At 30.6% G+C, this 18076-nt stretch overlaps 1 protein-coding gene across 5 annotated transcripts; it reads left to right on the top strand.

The window, feature by feature from the left end:
- The first annotated feature begins 113 nt into the window (after window positions 1-113).
- Window positions 114-12849, top strand: Daao1 (D-amino acid oxidase 1). Of its 5 annotated transcripts, none has more exons than XM_088259962.1 (7): window positions 114-166; window positions 7454-7656; window positions 8615-8738; window positions 8926-9071; window positions 9827-9983; window positions 10274-10445; window positions 11346-12849. In XM_088259962.1, exons 2-7 carry the CDS (start codon window positions 7457-7459, stop codon window positions 11573-11575), a joined length of 1029 nt encoding a protein of 342 aa, XP_088116088.1. In that variant the 5' UTR covers window positions 114-166; window positions 7454-7456; the 3' UTR covers window positions 11576-12849. The 5 variants fall into 5 exon arrangements, with proteins under 5 accessions (XP_088116088.1, XP_088116090.1, XP_088116092.1 ...); XM_088259964.1 differs by having other exon boundaries at window positions 114-190; window positions 11346-12848; XM_088259966.1 differs by having other exon boundaries at window positions 7454-7660; window positions 8619-8738; window positions 11346-12846.
- The last annotated feature ends 5227 nt before the right edge of the window (window positions 12850-18076 follow it).

Raw genomic sequence — 18076 nt, 5'->3', positions numbered from 1 at the left:
TAAACTCCAATATGGCTGGTGTTTGCATTTAAAATCCACCTAGATTTTTCAAATCAAATTCATTTTGGCGGTTTTTGAAATTAACATTGGCAATATTAGATCTGCCAGCAGTTGTCACTTGTGTTTTGTTGCCTGACAAGTGGCTGATTCTACTCTCAACACACGGGTAAGTGACTAACTTGTACAATATGTAAGTACTGTTTTTGCACATGTTATTATTTCCATTATCCATCAACCATGCCTCTGGACTTTTGTTATGTTATGAATTGGATTTCTTGGGTGTAATTTGAACACCTATTTCAATGAATGAATATTTTTTCTGCAAGAATAAAAAAACAAACACTATCCATTTTTTTTTCTGTACTACTGTGAAAACTATGTGTATTGTTTATAAATAATATATAAAATAAACATTTGATAATTGTTTGTAAAGACTATATTATATTTCATTATTATCCTCAAGGTCATAAGAACATCTTGACAATATATTTTTGATTAGAGCACTAAAATTAGTATCAGAGATAATAATAATTATTTTTACACATATTTGCTTAAATTTATTGAATGACATAATTTATATATTTTTTATAAGTGAAATTTTAAAACTATCTACAAAAATAGCTTCATAATTCCTATTGATTGGCGATAAAACAACATTAGATAAAATTATTTACCAGATGAATTTAATTTGATAGTAAAAATAACCCTCCTATGCAGCCAATAGTACATAGGGTACTACATTAAACCAATATGCTGTTAACTTGTTCATTAATTTTATGGAGACAAGGTCCAGCACTTCATGTACCAGTCTAGAGTGATTCTATTGAAATTAAATTAAAGCCAATTCAATGACTTCTCCGTATAGCTCTTTCTTTGTCTTCCTCTTCCTACATTACTTTCTATTATTATGGGTTGTCATGGTGCAGGATACGTCCAATCACCCTCCTTTTTCTATTGATTCTAATAATGTTATTTTCTCTTTCACTCTTCAAAAAATTCTGTCACTTTTTCCATCTAGCTAATTCTTTTCATCCTTCTCCATAAAGAAAACAACCACTTCTATCTTTCTCTTTCTCTCTGTCATATTCCAGATATTTTAAGGCCCATTCGTTAAGTCGCAACTTAATTTTCTCTTAATCCATATAACATTTTACGTGATTGATTTTTTTTCCTTAAAACACTGTTTTTGCATTGAAAGGATATGTTTTTCTAACTAACTAACCATCACGCCGCTTCTCCGAAGGCGTAGGACAGAGAGAATCGATTGCCACACCACTATACTTTTTTATATTTTTAGACTTTTGTATATCTGTTGGCATACCTGATTGTGCCAAGTTTTCCTCAGTCTTCCATATGTTTTTCTTCAAAATATTTATATGGTTTTGAAAAGAACAGAGTGATTGAAAAGTAAGGAGTTAAAAAAAATATATAAAAATATTTTTCCTACCTATGTATATTCTAAAAAACAAAAAAATACAATATATTCTTTAAAAAATCAGGCGTGAACAGACATGTGACCTCTTTGGTGGAATGAATTCTGTGTTTGTGAATATTCCCTAATAAATTTCTTTAAAATCTTTTTGTTATTTCTAATTATCAAACTATAATTATTTTAAGTGGTCAGGTTAGGAGTCGTAACAATCGGCGGGTATGTATGAGGAGATGCATGAACGTGGAAGAGGCGAAGAATGTTTGCAAGGACAGAGTGGTGTGGCGCTCTATTCTCTCTGCCTACCCCTGCGGAGAAGCGGCGTGATGGTTAGTTAGTTAGTTTTTTAATTATTTTAAAACAAGTGTATTCAAATAACAATAAAAAGGATGTTAATGACTAGAATATAATATCATAATGCATTATATTTATTTGACTGGGCACTCGCATGCTGAAAAAGTTTTAAAAAATGCATGCCTTTATTTATAATATGGCTAACTAAAAAATGCGCCTTGAATACTAATAATGCTGTGACCATAATCTCAATGCAAAGACGTTTGGAAATAAAGTGGTTTTTAAACTTTATGAAAATAGGACAAACTTTTTTCAAACGCTATTATTTAGTCCTATTCGTTTTTGGTGGATATATCGCTCACTCCTTTCAACAACGTCATATATCATAAAACTTGATTTTTCAGGAGATCGTTTTTAAAGTTATAAATATAATAAAATATATTAAAAATAAATATCAAGCCACTTATTGAACTTTTTACTGTGCAACAGATCTTTTTAGGTAAAACCTGAATGTCTTTTCTCCATTTGAAAAATATTAAGTATATTTAAAAAATAATTAAATAATACCTTTTCTTCAAAACGCAAAAACAACACTTTTTGCCCTGTAGCGGGTAAATATTTAGTTAAAAATATGCCGCTTTTGCTGGGATATATTACATTTTCTGGGCATTCCAAAAACAATTTTTGATAAATTACGTTGTTGAAAGAAGTAAGCGATTTGTGATCAAGTATACAATGGTCATGCCACCCAAATAAAAAATCACTTAACCCATTGCCTGTATCACATTCGGGCAAAAAAAATGGGCCTTTGCGGATTTGCCCGTACCTGGTACGAGCACCCCAGCAAAGAAATAGCTGAAACTGATTTTCCCGTAGTAATGGCAATAGTGGAAGCTAGAAATAGTAGAAGGAAAACCTTTGTTTATCTAAGATCAGTTTTGAAAGTAGTTTTAAATTATCTTAGTTTAAACATTAAAAATATAAAACCTGGAAAATATTGTTATTCAATGCAAATCTTAACTGAGCAATATAATGTACCCAAGTTAAAATCAATGTTCACTATGAATAGCTTTTAAATTATCTTAGTTTAAACATTAAAAATATAAAACCTGGAAAATATTGTTATTCAATGCAAATCTTAACTGAGCAATATAATGTACCCAAGTTAAAATCAATGTTCACTATGAATAGCTCGGGTCATTCGTTGAAATTAAACACTACCTCCTTCTCATACAACCCCAGGAAGAACTTCATAACAAACCTAGTTATGGAGAAATGGAATGGCCTTCCTGAGAAGGCGATTAGTGCAAGTTCAGTTAACGCATTCAAAAACCGCCCAGATGCACACATCAATTTATAATTTTAAATTTTTTTTTTCAGTTTTCTTCATCTTTTTTTGTATGTTTAAAAACTATGTACATTAAAATTAGATATACACGCATCGGCTTAACAGCTGCTAGTGTATAAATAATAATAATAAATACAATAATGCATTATTTCATTATCAGAAAAAAAGGACCCGCCCTTTTTCCAAATATAATCTTCGTGAAAACTCAACAGTAAGTTGTTAAATATCTACATTGAGAACCACTGGATTACTGTACTAGACAATAGGAATAAATTATAACGGTTTCATATTAATGATGCATAAAACAACTAACTTCAATAATTTTTGTTTTAAAAATCATATGGTTTTTTTTCTTTTTCTTCTCGCCCCTATATATGGCCAAGTAGTGCATAGGGCACTGCGTCAGAATGACGCGATGTTAACTTGATTATTGAATTTATGATTACCTGATTATCGTTCCTGCTCTCCGGTGTTTTGGATCCAGGAATGGAATATAAATGGGATACGCGCAAATAAAGCAGCTCTGGGAAAGGAAATGGAGGAGTAATACCATAAAGGAGAAAGATGAACTGCATGCAATTGGTTTTTATGGCTTAATAACATTATTCCACAGGGTTTAAACGTAAAAGTTGGGTTTGTACCGCGGTTACTGTTGCAGACTCTTGAGTCGGAGTTCCTAGGTTTTGAGCCCACTCTGCCACAACTTGGTTCCTATTTTTGATAAAGGACCGCTTAGGCTCTCGAAAATAGTATGAAATTTATTTTCACAGATCTAGCAAAGCTATGTTAAGAAAGAAAAAGCTATGAAATATTATTATTACTACATAGTTTTTATTACAAATATTAACAATACTTTATTAATTTAAGCCCTGTACGCATCCATAAGTACATTGGGCAGTGCGTCATATCAATACGGTGTTATCTTGATTGTTAATTGTATGATGGCAAGTGTTTCAGTCCTGCACTTCTTGTACCGGTCCAAGGTAAATAAATTCTTCTTCTTCTTCTTAACCCTTATCCGCATCCAATGGTGCATAGGGTACTGTATCATATTGACGGAGTGTTATCTTGATTGTTACTTAAATAAAGGCAAGGTGAGCGCTTCAGGGACCAGTCCAGGGTAGTATTAAATAAATATTAGCGTGTAAATTCACCAATATTTATTTTTACCCTCACCTGGGAATCAAACCCGGGACCTCCAGTACGGTAGCTAGACACGCTAACCATTACACTACGGAGGCGGACAATATGAGAGTAAAAATCAACCAATTTTTATTTCAACCCCCCAGGGAATCGAAGCTAGAACCTCCAGGGAGAGCTAAACTCACTTACCTCTACACTACGGAGGCGGATAATACTAAGAATTGATGCTAAGCTATGAAATATATATTTTTTTAAATCTTTACATTAAAAACAAATATTTCTGTTTTTAATTCAAATAAAAAGTTATTATCCCAAAAAGAATGCTATATATTTTGTGCTTACACTAGTCACATAACATTAAATTACTGCTTGACCGAACACTATTCATAATGGTTTTATAATAAAAAGGTAACTGCTCTTTAAAAAAAAAAGTTGAATCAGTCTAACACAAAAGGTTTAACACAAATACGATTGCTAAGCTATTGTTCAACCGTGAATGTACTCCTACTTCATAAATGACAATATAAACTAACAATAAAGCAAATTAGTCAATTTGTAACTGAATAAATAATGAAGCTAATTGACATACCTGCCTTTCATAGTCACTTCTATAAAATGAGTATTTAAGATTTGAATATGAACATAATTTATAACTATTATTAATCTTGAAATAGCACATATAAATTCTATATTATATACATTCAAAACAAATTACGAGTAATATTTTCACATATTTTGAAACATTTTTCAGAGATATACGATCTACATATTGCACACTCCTTTCAACAACGTAATATATCAAAAAAACTAGATTTTTAGGAGATTGTTTTTAAAGTTTAAAAATATAATACAATGTATAAAAAATAAATATCAATTGAACTTTTTACTGTGCAACAGACCTTTTTAGGTAAAGCCTGAATGTATTTTCTCCATTTGAAAAATATTTAGTATATTCAAAAAAATAATTAAACAATACCTTTTCCTTGAAAATGCAAAACCAACACTTTCTGCCCTGTAGTGGGTAAATATTATGTTAAAAATATGCCGCTTTTGCTGGGATGTAGTACATTTTCTGGGCATTCCGAAAAACATGCACAACTGAAAAATGACTATTTTTGTTATATGACGTTGAAAGGAGTGAGCGATATCATAGAATACTTTCAAAGCTTTGTTTATTAATAAATATGTGTTTTTTTTTCTTATGCTCATTCAATTTGATAATATTTTTCTCCAAAATCTGTTTTGAATTTAAGAATTTGAACACAAATATCGGTGTTATAAAATATTCTTTGCTTGAACATTAATACTTCTAGTTCTTTCACCATTGACTTCACATATGTGTCACACATGTGTGTCTTCACATTTTTACATAGAATAATTCTACATTTATGATCTTGTGGTATGAGTGTATGAGTATTTTCATGTACTCTGTTATTGATGATTTGTGTGTCATTTGACTGGGAAGTATTGTTTTTTGGTGATGTGTTAATAGTAATATTTTAGTGCATGTGTAAGGATTATTTTATCTTACAATTCTTTGACTGCTATAAGTTGTAATTTGTTGAATATTTCCTCCGTGAGAGTTTGTAAGTTTAATTAATATATCAATTAATATGTAGTATTATTTAATGATAGATTTTTGTGTAACATTAACACCATTTTATAGTGTATCAATCGTACCACCATCCAATGATTCCATACTGCAAAAATAACTAAGATGGGAATTCAATGCTATTAATTATTTTGTATAAAGGATGTTATGAATTACTTTCAAGATAAATATAAGTTAAAATTTTTTATGGAACGATTATTGTTCAATCAATATTTCTATTGCTCATTAGCAAAAGCAATGTCACAATTCAAATTTGAAATGTTAAAAAGTGTATTGTAGAAAAGCGCAAATATGAATGTAGCTATTATTGTGCATTGATGGATTCCCAAGACATCTTTTCATCAAATTATTCTTTAATAATCTAGTAACATCACTAATCAAAAAGTTATAGCGCTCCTAAAGCGTCTTCTAAAAAGTCACAAATTTTGAATGGTGTGTTTCTCGCAAAAAAGCAATACTTTTGAAGCACGAAAAATGCTACGGAATAATAAAAAACACATATTGGTATCTTAATTCGTAAAATGTCTTATAACTCTATCCAGGTTTAGTATACAGGAGAAAGTAAAAACATAATTAAACCATAAATTGGAATTCACTCATAAAAAAAAATACACTTTATTGTATTTCTACATAAAATGTGGTTTTGGAATTGATAATTTAAGCTTGATGGCTTTATTATAATGTATTTTTGGTACTGATCAGCACGTTCGGGCACCGTACTGGAGGTCGCCGGTTCAAATCCAAGGGGGGGGGGTTGAAATAAAAATAAGTGATTTTTCACTCCAATATTTATTCAATATTACCCTGGACCTGTACCTGAAGCGGAGAGCTGATCACCTTTCCTTCATGTGTTAACGATCAAGATAACACTGTGTATAAACAGTTATGCATATGTGTATATATGCAGTTGTGTATATGCGGAGATGCGTATATCGGGTGCGGAGAAGGGTTTGAAAAAATATGTATGGTCTCTTGTAGACTGAGCCCAGTTCAAGTTAGCCATGTTATGAATTAAGTTGACGGTATTGTGATTATTTTATTGACTTGTCTTTGCTTGTAACATTATGATTTATAGATCAATATTTATTCAGTCAGTTTGTGTTATATGTACGGATACATTAGGCTTAAATATTAAGCATAATGGGTTATATTGATTAAATAAAAAGTTTTGATTAGTTTCTGATAAACATACGATGTATTTATCTTATCTATTGAATATCTGAGAGCGTAACTCAGGGAAATTTAATTGTAAATATGTGTACTTTTATATTTTTTTATAAAAATGTCAGTAATATTAGTATATAACCACTCACCAAGATTTTTTGTCTACCGGTTTCGAGACATACCCATCTCTTCATCAGGACAATCACTACCATAGCATGCAAACAATACTACCTGTCACTACCATAGCACTACATGAATAATGCTATGGTGATGATGGGTAGTATTGGCACGTCTCGAAACCGGTAGACATAGAAATCCCGGTGTGTGATTATATACTAATATTACTAACATTTTTGTAAAAAAATATAAAAGGTAAAATGACTAACCACAAAGTAAATGCTTTAAATATTAATAATCTTGAGAGTAAATATGTATCTTTAGACAAAATGTAAATTGTTTTCAGAAAATGGGAGATTCTCCTAAAATAGGCATTGTGGGTGCCGGCATCGTGGGGCTGACTACAGCTCTGTTCCTGGAAGAGGAGCTCCGAGGAGCGCAAGTGACCGTATTGGCTGACAAGTTTTATTCCCAAACCACAAGTTATGTTGCTGCCGGATTTTTTAGACCGGGAACCAGTTTTTCCGGACCCAATCAACAAATAACCAAGCAAGTGATATTATAAGACTCCTTACTTATGTCGATTGCCATAATTATTATGAGAAATAAAAAAAAGTCAAAGTATACTATAATGATATCTGGAAAAAAAATTATAAAATATAACTCTAATTTTGTTTTTAACCACTTTTATCCTTGGTACTTTTATCCAAACGGTTTCGACAAGCATCTTGTCATCTTCAGGGATGGATGTACCAAATTCAAAATAGAGAAATATTCAGTTAGGCGGTAGGCGGGATAAGGGAGTGATAAATAATGAAAGTAGATTTTGATATCTCAACATAGATGAAGAAGAATATGGATGTCTTGGTATTTCCAGGGCTCAATATTCTTCTTCATCCATGTCGAGAGGTCAAAATGTAAAAATAACTCCCCAGATTTGTGAACAAGTATTTGGACATAAATCAAGATGTCATGAATATAAAAGTGGTTAAAAACAAAGTTTGAGTTTAATTTTATAAAGTTTATAAGATGTGCTGCAAAGTGATAGTTTAGCTGATGCTAAAAATATTAAAGATATTTATATTTTATGCATAAAGTATGTTAACTCTATACAGTGGAACCTCTCATAACAACCATAATTCATTCCAGAATCTTATTCGTTAAGTGAAACATTTTTTATTTTGACTAGCGTGGAAGTACTCGTTATGAGAAGTTCCACTTTAGTTAAATTATAATTAAAATTTTGTAAAAGCTCACTGAGGGGCCAGTTTTGATTGTTTTGTTTTTATTTTTCTGGTAGATATATTATATATTTTCAATATTGGTGTATATCCATGTGGTTAAGTCGTAAAATTAGCACATTGTCTTAATTGCATAAATAAATAAATAATGCGGAAAAATCAGAGATATATCATTTCTGAAATATAAAATGCATCTATATTATCAATAATAATCAAATAATATGCGAAAAATATTTTCGAAATGTGATCAGTCGGTTTTTTTTCAGACAGTGGATAAATAATTCCTGGGACCACTGGAGTACAATGCTGAAGTCCTCCGAAGCTCCCAAGGCTGGAGTCATGAGACTGTCGGCGTACATGTTTTCCAAAGTCAATCCAAGTCTCGTCAGGGTATTAACTTTAATATTGAGATTTCTGTGTAACAAGTGTTGGGCAAAGCTTGGTTATATTTAGTTCAACTGTACAGATTGAGTATCAACCCTTTAACACTCTCCTTATCATTCATTATCAAACTATTTATCAAACTTGTTCCGTTTGAATTTTTCATTACAATAAAAGTAACTGTATTTTTTTACAGAACCATTTGATAGAAGATATTGTACCAATTTATAGAAAAGCTACCGAAGAAGAGTTAAAAATCTGCGGAGATGAGTGGAAATATGGTTCTTTTTTCTCTTCGCTCCTCATTGAATCGAAGCTATACCTTCCGTGGGCTACTAAGAAGTAAGATAATCAAAACTTTTTGAAATTGATATGTATATATTGCGCAAACATTACCTGCAATAGAACCAATAATTAATCTAGAAATGGTGTGAACGGATACAATTTAACTAGTAAAGATATGGCATTTTGAGATGTTTAAATGAAATTGAAATTGCAATTCTCTCTTTCAAATAATATTAGTTCTCTTATCAAACCTAGCATTTAATGGCTTGCGCACCAAATTTAATGGCTTGCGCATAAAGATCTGATTTTTAAAAATAATATTGGATTACCAAAAATGAAAATTAATTTAATACTTTCATGTTACAGTTTTTTTGTTGTTGTTAGTATCATGAAACGCAAGTGCGGCAATGATAAATAAAAGGATTAGCGGCATGTGATTTAGCACAAATTTATTATTTCATTTTGAGTTTTTTTTAGTTTAGTTTAGTTTTTTTTTTAGTTCATTTAGTTTTTTTTAGGGTTTTCATAAATAATTTTAATGCCATATCATATTTTTTTACTGTCCAGATATTGTTTAGGTGACTAATTATTCACTTCCATATCACTTAAACCGTAACCACTTAAACCACGGTAACCACTTGAATAATTTTCCAATATTATTCCTTTTTCATTTTTTAAGAAACATTGGGTTTTTATCCATAGTCTAAAACTAGGGATATGCATAATTGTTAATATGAGTTATGTTAGAATGCAGAGTTAGATATGAAATATGATTGTTTTATTTATAATACAATTCAACTGTGTGTTTCCAGATTTACTGACAATGGAGGTGTTATCAAAAAGCAGTCCGTACAAAGCTTTTCTGATATAAGCAATGACTATGACATCATAATGAATTGCAGCGGTTTGGGATCCCGTGAGCTGTGTAATGATATGCATTTAGTTCCCATCAGAGGCCAAGTTATCAAGGTGTGCTTTTTGTTATATTGCTTCATTTAAATACATCTAAACATAGCGTTATACAAATTAAATCATATTATCAACAAACATAAACAATAAATAATAAGTTTAAGTCCCTGTCCAAGCACAAGTTTAGTCTCTTTATTGGAGAGAACTGCGTTATTAATTTTAAGATTGTAAAAGTCTAGAAAATTAATTAAAATTATAGAAAAACTTTGTTACTATATTTTAAAAAAAATTATTTCTTTCGAGCTCATTCAAAAGTTCTTGGTTTAAAAACATAAGTCTCTCATTAATAGGTCAAAGCGCCTTGGTTGAAAACTGCATTCTATGGTGATTACGATGCATATGTTCTTCCCGGATTCAGCAGTGTGACTCTCGGTGGAACTAGACAATACGACAGCTTCAATACAAATGTCTGCAAACATGACGCTGCAGGGATTATGGAACGGTGCTCTGAACTATTACCAGGTAAGGCATAACTCATTTCTAAATTAATTTTCAAAATGTTACTTTTGTTATTATTTTTCTGGTAGATATATTATATATTTTTCATCAAAGTTTATTAATATTGGTGTATATCCATGTGGTTAAGTTGTAAAATTAGCACATTACCTTAATTGCACAATTTCATACTTAGCCTCTAGTTGAGTCAGGTTTGCTGGAGCGCAATACCAAAAGTACCTACTTATTGAAACTTCAGTTTAAATTGAGTGAAAAACATACTTTATAAATGAAAATATGATGATTTTACATAGAGATGTAACTAATGGGTAACTGTTACCTTATCAGTTACTCAATTGGGATAGTATTATACTTATTACTTTTCTCGGTTTATATTTATTTACAGCTTAACAACTTTACTACAGGTTCCGTGCTAGCGCGGAAGATCCAACCATTAAGTACCAGTTTGTTGTTTCAGATTTATTAGTAGTCATAAAGTAAATTTATATTTATAACTGCCATCTATTGAGTAAACTGGATCAGATTTCCACACTAGCATCGGTCATTAAGGTGTTAAGGTTAAATATATTATAAGCTGAAAATAATTATGTTTTTTTTTTTAATAATTAGACACGATTAAATTATAAATAAATCATTTATTTTTTACTACTTGAGTATTTTATTGTTACGACTAGTTTCAACAGCTACAGATGCTTCCATCTACGGGTTTGAATATAAACTATTAAATATAAAGTTTAAATTCAAACCCCTAGATGGAAGCACCTGTGGCTTCCAAACATATATAATACTCAACTGGTAAAAAAAGTATTTAATTTGTAATTTAAGTCATTTTTTCTATTACGTTGCTCATGTCTATCTTACATTTCATTGAGATTTGTCACAAAGCATTGTCTGGATGAATTTCAGCACTTCAAAAGGCAGAAGTAGTGGAGCACGCAGTCGGCTTGAGACCTCACCGCAGCACGGTGCGCGTGGAAGGGGAGTGGATGGAGATAGGTCCGTCCCGGAAGACGCGGGTCGTGCACTGCTACGGGCACGGCGGCTACGGAGTCACCTGCGCTCCGGGAACGGCCCGACACGCAGTCAGCATAGCTAAAAACATGCTGATGACCCGAAACACTAATTCCAAACTGTGAATCAACCATTTTAATTCTAAGATCAATAGTCAACATATCCACGTTTGTATCAAACCTGTTTCTCTATTGTGTTTTGTGAATATAAGCGGTAATTCTTGATTTATTGTATTTTTTATGTAATTTTCAATAATATTTTCAAATAAAGAATTTTATTGACAAGCAGATTCGGCATTTTATTTTACCGAATATAATCCACGGAGTCGTATTTAGCTACCGTGCTGGATGTCCTAGGTTCGATTCCTAGGGGGGGGGGTGAAAATAAATATTAGTGATTTTACACTACATTATTTATTTAATATTACCCTGGGCTGGTCCCTGAAGCGCAGATCACCTTGCCTTCATGTAAAGATAAAACTGCATCAATAAGATGCAGTGCCCTATGCACCATCGGGTAAGGGTTAGAAGAAGAAGAAATAGAATCAAATGCTAACTTGATTTGATGTCATGGTTTACTAGCCCATGAATGGGATAGGTACCTACCTGAAAAACTTGGGAAATTAACATAATAGGGAATATGGACGTTTGTCCACTACACGGAATTACACCGTCCGGCACGTCAGTTAGCGTTTTAAAACAACAATTTGCTTGGACTGGCTTGTGCTTTTGTCCATATTTTTTTGGATCGGTGCGTGAACATGTTGCGCGTAAATTCGATCTAGCTAAACTGTCGTAGTCGCTTTCATTTTTCAAAACCGGACTGCCGGACGGTAAAATTCCGGGAAGTGGAGAAGCGCCCTATGTCATGTGAATATAAGCGGTAACTCTTGATTTACTGTCATTTTTGTAATTTTCAATAAGAATATTTTCAAATTAAGAATTTTATTGACAATCTGGATATTTTACCAAATATAATCAAATGCCTACTAGATTTGATGTCACGGTTTACTAGGCCATGAATAGGATAAGTACCTACATGAAAAGTTGGAAAATTAACATAATATGTAGAGCAATAAATTAACAGAATATGTTTTGTGAATATAAGCGGTAACTCTTGATTTACTATAATTTTTTGTAATTTTGAATAATAATGTTTTCAAATAAAGAATTTTATTGACATATCTGGATATGACATTTTATTGTACCAAATATTATCAAATGCCTACTAGATTTGATGTCATGGTTTACTAGTCCATGAATGGGATAAGGTACCCATATGAAAAAGTTGGAAAATTAAAATAATAGAGAATATGTCATGTGAAAATAAGCGGTAACTCTTGATTTACTGTAATTTTCAATAAGAATATCTTGAAATAAAGAATTTTATTAACAAACTGGATTTAATATTTTATTTTACCAAATATAATCAAATGCCAACTAGATTTGATGTTTGGTTTACTAGGTCATGAATGGGATAGGTACTTACATGGAAAAGTTGAAAAATTTACCATAAACAATTTTAAATAAAAAAAGGCTGAATGTAAATAAATTTTATTGTAAAACATACACTTCGTAAGATTGGAATGATACATGTAAAATAAAAACCATTTCATTATTTCAAAATACACATCATTGTCTGTCAATAGTCTATTTGTTTTTGCTAAAAACAAATAAGCAAGAATTTATACATACATATTATCAAATCATATTATGTTTTATTTTCTGAGTTTATCATTCAATAAGTCATAGATTATTTTTTATTTACTGCATTTTGCTGGTAAATGGGAAGATATGTTGGAATTCAAAATAATAAAAAAAAGGTATAAATAATAAAAATACTGAACGCAACACGAAACATACAATGCATATCACAACACACGGTAGGTTTAATTATATATAATCTTAATATTTTAATTCATATTTGAAACAACTTTATATATTCTTACATATAAAATTTTAACAATGATAAGTATATAATAATTAATAAAATATCACACTACTTTAAAAGGTAAGTACAGTAATAACTATAAATGTACGCTAAAATTAACTAACCACAACACTCCTGAAGCGGTCTTTTTTTTAATTTTATTTTCATTCAAACAATTGCAACAAAATGGTTAAATAACAACTTAAAAATATTCAGATCTCAATTCATTTCGATCATTTTAAAAATATAATATTTGGACGGTAAACTGAAAATTTTTGCTGTTGATAAAAACATACTTTGTTGTGTGTCAATAAAAAGCTCAAATAAGGTATGAGTATGCTATTATAAACATATGTAATAGAAATATCATTGTGCATTATCACATTAATTTTATTTATGTATTATACATCGCTCACTCCTTTCAAGAACGTCATAAATAAAAAATTGTCAATTTTCAGTTGTGCATGTTTTCGGAATGCCCAGAAAATGTACTATATCCCAGCAAAAGAAGCATATTTTTAACTTAATATTTACCCGCTACAGGGCAGAAAGTGTTATTGTTGCATTTTGAAGAAAAGGTATTGTTTAATTATTGTTTTAAATATACTAAATATTTTTCAAATGGAGAAAAAACATTCAGGTTTTACCTAAAAAGATCTATTGCACAGTAAAAAGTTCAATAAGTGGCTTGATATTTATTTTTAATACATTGTATTATATTTTTAGACTTTAAAAACGTTCTCCTGAAAAATCAAGTTTTTTGATTTATGACGTTCTTAAAAGGAGTGAGCGATGTATGTATATATATATACACACACACATACATAATATTTTATAAAAATATTTATGCAACTTTAGAGGAGCTTTATTTGCGATCCAGCGCTTTTTATTCATTATTATTAAAGTTTTTTCCCGTTAAGAATTCAAAGATTTATATTTGATAAGTTCACATCATTATATACAAATACACAGTGCAAAAAATATACTGTGTGCATTTGATAAAGCAATCCAAATTCAAAGAAATACTATTAATGTATTACCAGAACTCCAATTATACAAGTCTTTCTACCCGTCACTTTATCATTTGCTAGGTTTACAATGCATAACTGAACTGTTTCTTATTTTTATTTATTTATTTTTTATCAGTGGGAACATGGGCAATAAGGGAGAGGCTTCCCACTGATAAAAAATAAATTAATAAAAATAAGAAACAGCTCCTACCCCCTCTTCACCCTTCAACATTCCAAGGACACAACCTAAAATTTAGACTTAGCTTCACATATGGTGTTTGAAAATGATGCGGAATGCATCGAAACACGCGTCACAATAGATTTTAAGAAATAGTGGCATTACCCATGTCAAATTTAAATTAAAAATAAATAAAATTATAAAAGTAGGCTTTCAAATTGAGATATTCTTACAACATTTTGAGTGTGTCCAAATACTTGTTCACAAATCTGGATTATCTCCAATTATAGGAGTTATTTTCCATATTATTTTTTGATATCTCATCAAAGATGAAGAAGTATAAAACCAGCCTATGACGGTCGTCAACCCCGTATTTACGGGGAATAGAAGTCTGGGCATTTGCCCAGACTTCTATTCCCATAAATACGGGGTTGTATGGCGTCCCCGTATTTATGAGTACTTCTATTCCCATAAATACGGGGTACCCATAAATTCAATAAAATGAGAGATTCTTACACTTAACTTCAGATAATACAACATCTTCGTTATTACTTTAATCCTAAAAAAATTAAACATAAATCAACGTATTATATTGAGTTACAGATGCAGTTTTAACTACGTTATCATTCCGCATTCAAATGCACCTGGATTTAGACATGTTATAACGGTCGAGATAAACAAACATCTAATATCTATCTATCATTTGAATGAATAATCTATTTAAAATAATACGAATTAGGAATACTCCAATACTACTCTCCGCTATCGATACTTGATATACTGTTTCATAGCTACATTAAAAAGGATTGAACAATATTTAAAACAACTACATAATTAATGTCAAAGTTATGGACCATTCTGCAGGTTCAACTATACATTTAGCTGGGAGAGGAATACAATAGCACACAAGCTTTATCTGCATGGAGTTTAGCACATGGTCTATTTAATAATCAAAATAAATTATATCAATTGTAGCACTTTCTTATTATCTCCATTATTTTTTGTACTGAAGGATTAAAAATGGTATTCAGCCTTCTGAATTCTTTCTTATTATAAAACTAAATGCATTACAAATATGTATCTGCACATGACATCTACATACTGACAAGTTTCAAATTGTACATTTTGAGATGAGTGATAATCAACACATTTTCTTTTAAGAAACATGGATGACTCATATACGAATCTTTGCGTACATCATCATACTTGGAATGTAAAAAAGATTGGTCAGAGCTATTGCTGTACTTTAAGATTTTGCCCATAGATGCCGCTAGAAGGATATTATTAACCAGAACAAAACAATGTGGCCCTGAATACACAGAACATAGATTGAAAACCTCCAAAAAATATTTATGAATACTTTTTATAATAAAGAAATATCTCTGATATTCTTGTTTTCAAATTCTTCAAAAACAGTGATTTTTTTATTGCAAATGTGTAAAACTGACCTGTCACAGTAATTTTAAAACAATTATACACAACGCAAAAGTGTCCCCAAACAGGTGCAGCGTGGTAAAATAAAAGGTTTTAAAAAATATGGACGAGACTCTTGGGATTTACAACTTAGTAAGTTCAAGAAACAGTTGATTTCACATCGTCTGCTTGGCTCGAAACTCTCCATTTCTTTCTAAAGTAGTTTTTGGTGCTTTTTAGTAGTTTATTTGCTTTTTTCATTATCTAAAGGCTTGTACTCTTTTTGTACTTGTCTTTTTCTCCATTTCACTCGCCACAATGGAAATTGTTATCTAATAAAAACTAAAACGTGTTCAGCTAATGTACAGTATTCAATAATATTCAAGCGTATATTGGTTGCCTATGCTACATTTTTACACAGTACATGCGGTGCATAAAAGAGTAGAAACGATTATTCCCGTCTTTTCTTTCAACTGCTAGTTGAATTCGGAGAAGGGGGAGCATTTTACTTTTTCGTCTGATACAAGCTAATTTTCCCTACCGCGCTTAAAGAATACGCAATGGAGCTCTCAACCACACCTTTCTCAACAAAAGTAAGAAGTGTTTTTTATCAACCAGTCCTTGATAAAGTGAATTCACTACTATAAGAAATCATAAAGTCAACATATATGTTTAAGAATAAGTCAAACAGACCTAGACACTTACAACATCCAATAATCAATAGTAATCAGTATTCAATAGTACTTACAACATCCAATAATCATTGCCTGCCTAACGTCAATCAATAATTAAAATTAAAACTCTGCATTCGAAGTTTAAAATTCAATCGTGTTATTTAATTTCAATCTTAACCAGTAAGAAGAAAAGCACCTTTTCATATTAGATAATGATATACATAATATGTACATGTAACACCAATATTGCAAGACTCCTTGTTGATAAAATTTTGTCAATTTAAAATGTGTCCCTGTATGGAAATAAAGATAGCGTTAATAAAGAATGTGTCAATGATATAAATTACTCTTACCAAAGAAAATGACAATGCCTTAATTGTAATACTGGAGAAACTTAATATGTATACAGATATCTAAAATGGCCACTGTGCATTAGGAAAAGCTTGAAAATTCTAATAAAGAATTTGGTTTGTCTATATTTTGCACTACAGGGACTCTTTAATAAATTAGGTCATGGTTGAAAAGAGTAAAAACTTTCTTACACCTGCAGTTATGAGATTGATTATTTTGCGGTGTCTAAAATCAACGGTTCAATAGGTACATTTAAGAATATCAAATGGTAAAATTATATTTTTACTTCTGATTAAATCACTTTCTATTATGGCATTAATGGAGGGTCGATTACTAAAATATTGAGTATTTTCTATGATTGTTTCTTTAAACTATAATCAAATACTTGCACATTAAAACTCCATTCTTCAACAAAAGGACACCTGGGGTGGTATTACAAATATTAAACTATGTATCGTAGATATCCTCAACTTTAGTAAACTATTTGGTAACATAATTTTTAGTACAACAACTTCCTCGACAGTTTCAAAATGCCAAGATCTTTAGAATTAATGTTAAAGTTATCTACACTACATTAACATGTGTTAACACACATTGTTGTCGGGCAGATCTGCGCGCTAATTAGTGCCAGGAGCGGGGGTTTTTTTACGTATTTTTAAAAAATTATTCATTTGTGTATAAATCGTGATATCTTTGAAAATATTTTATATTTTGTAATGAAAGTTTCTGTGTAGTATTCACCATAACATATACTAGTAACATATAATAGACATACAAGGAAAAAAAACATATATGCAAAAAAATTTACACTCTCATAGTTTATCGAATTAAAAAAACGTATAAGCACCAGTTCTGTAAAACAATAATCTATAACTAATAATAAACACGCAAGACCGCCAACCTCACACTAAAATAACTAAATAACCAAGAAAGCAAATTGGCTTAAAATTTTTATGAAATTTGACTATTGAGATTTAATATATATATTTTTTTTATAAAAAGAGAAATATTTGTATTTTTATTATTCACACAAATATTTCAATTTCATACTATTTCTGTGAGCCTATGCGG

Source organism: Brachycentrus maculatus, unplaced genomic scaffold, assembly GCF_059751285.1.
Source record: "Brachycentrus maculatus isolate JH-2025_06_01 unplaced genomic scaffold, ASM5975128v1 h1tg000121l, whole genome shotgun sequence".
In the NCBI taxonomy this organism is placed as follows: Eukaryota; Metazoa; Arthropoda; class Insecta; order Trichoptera; family Brachycentridae; genus Brachycentrus; species Brachycentrus maculatus.
The sequence above is the reverse complement of the archived record's forward strand: the minus strand, read 5'-3'. Positions and strand labels throughout refer to the sequence as shown.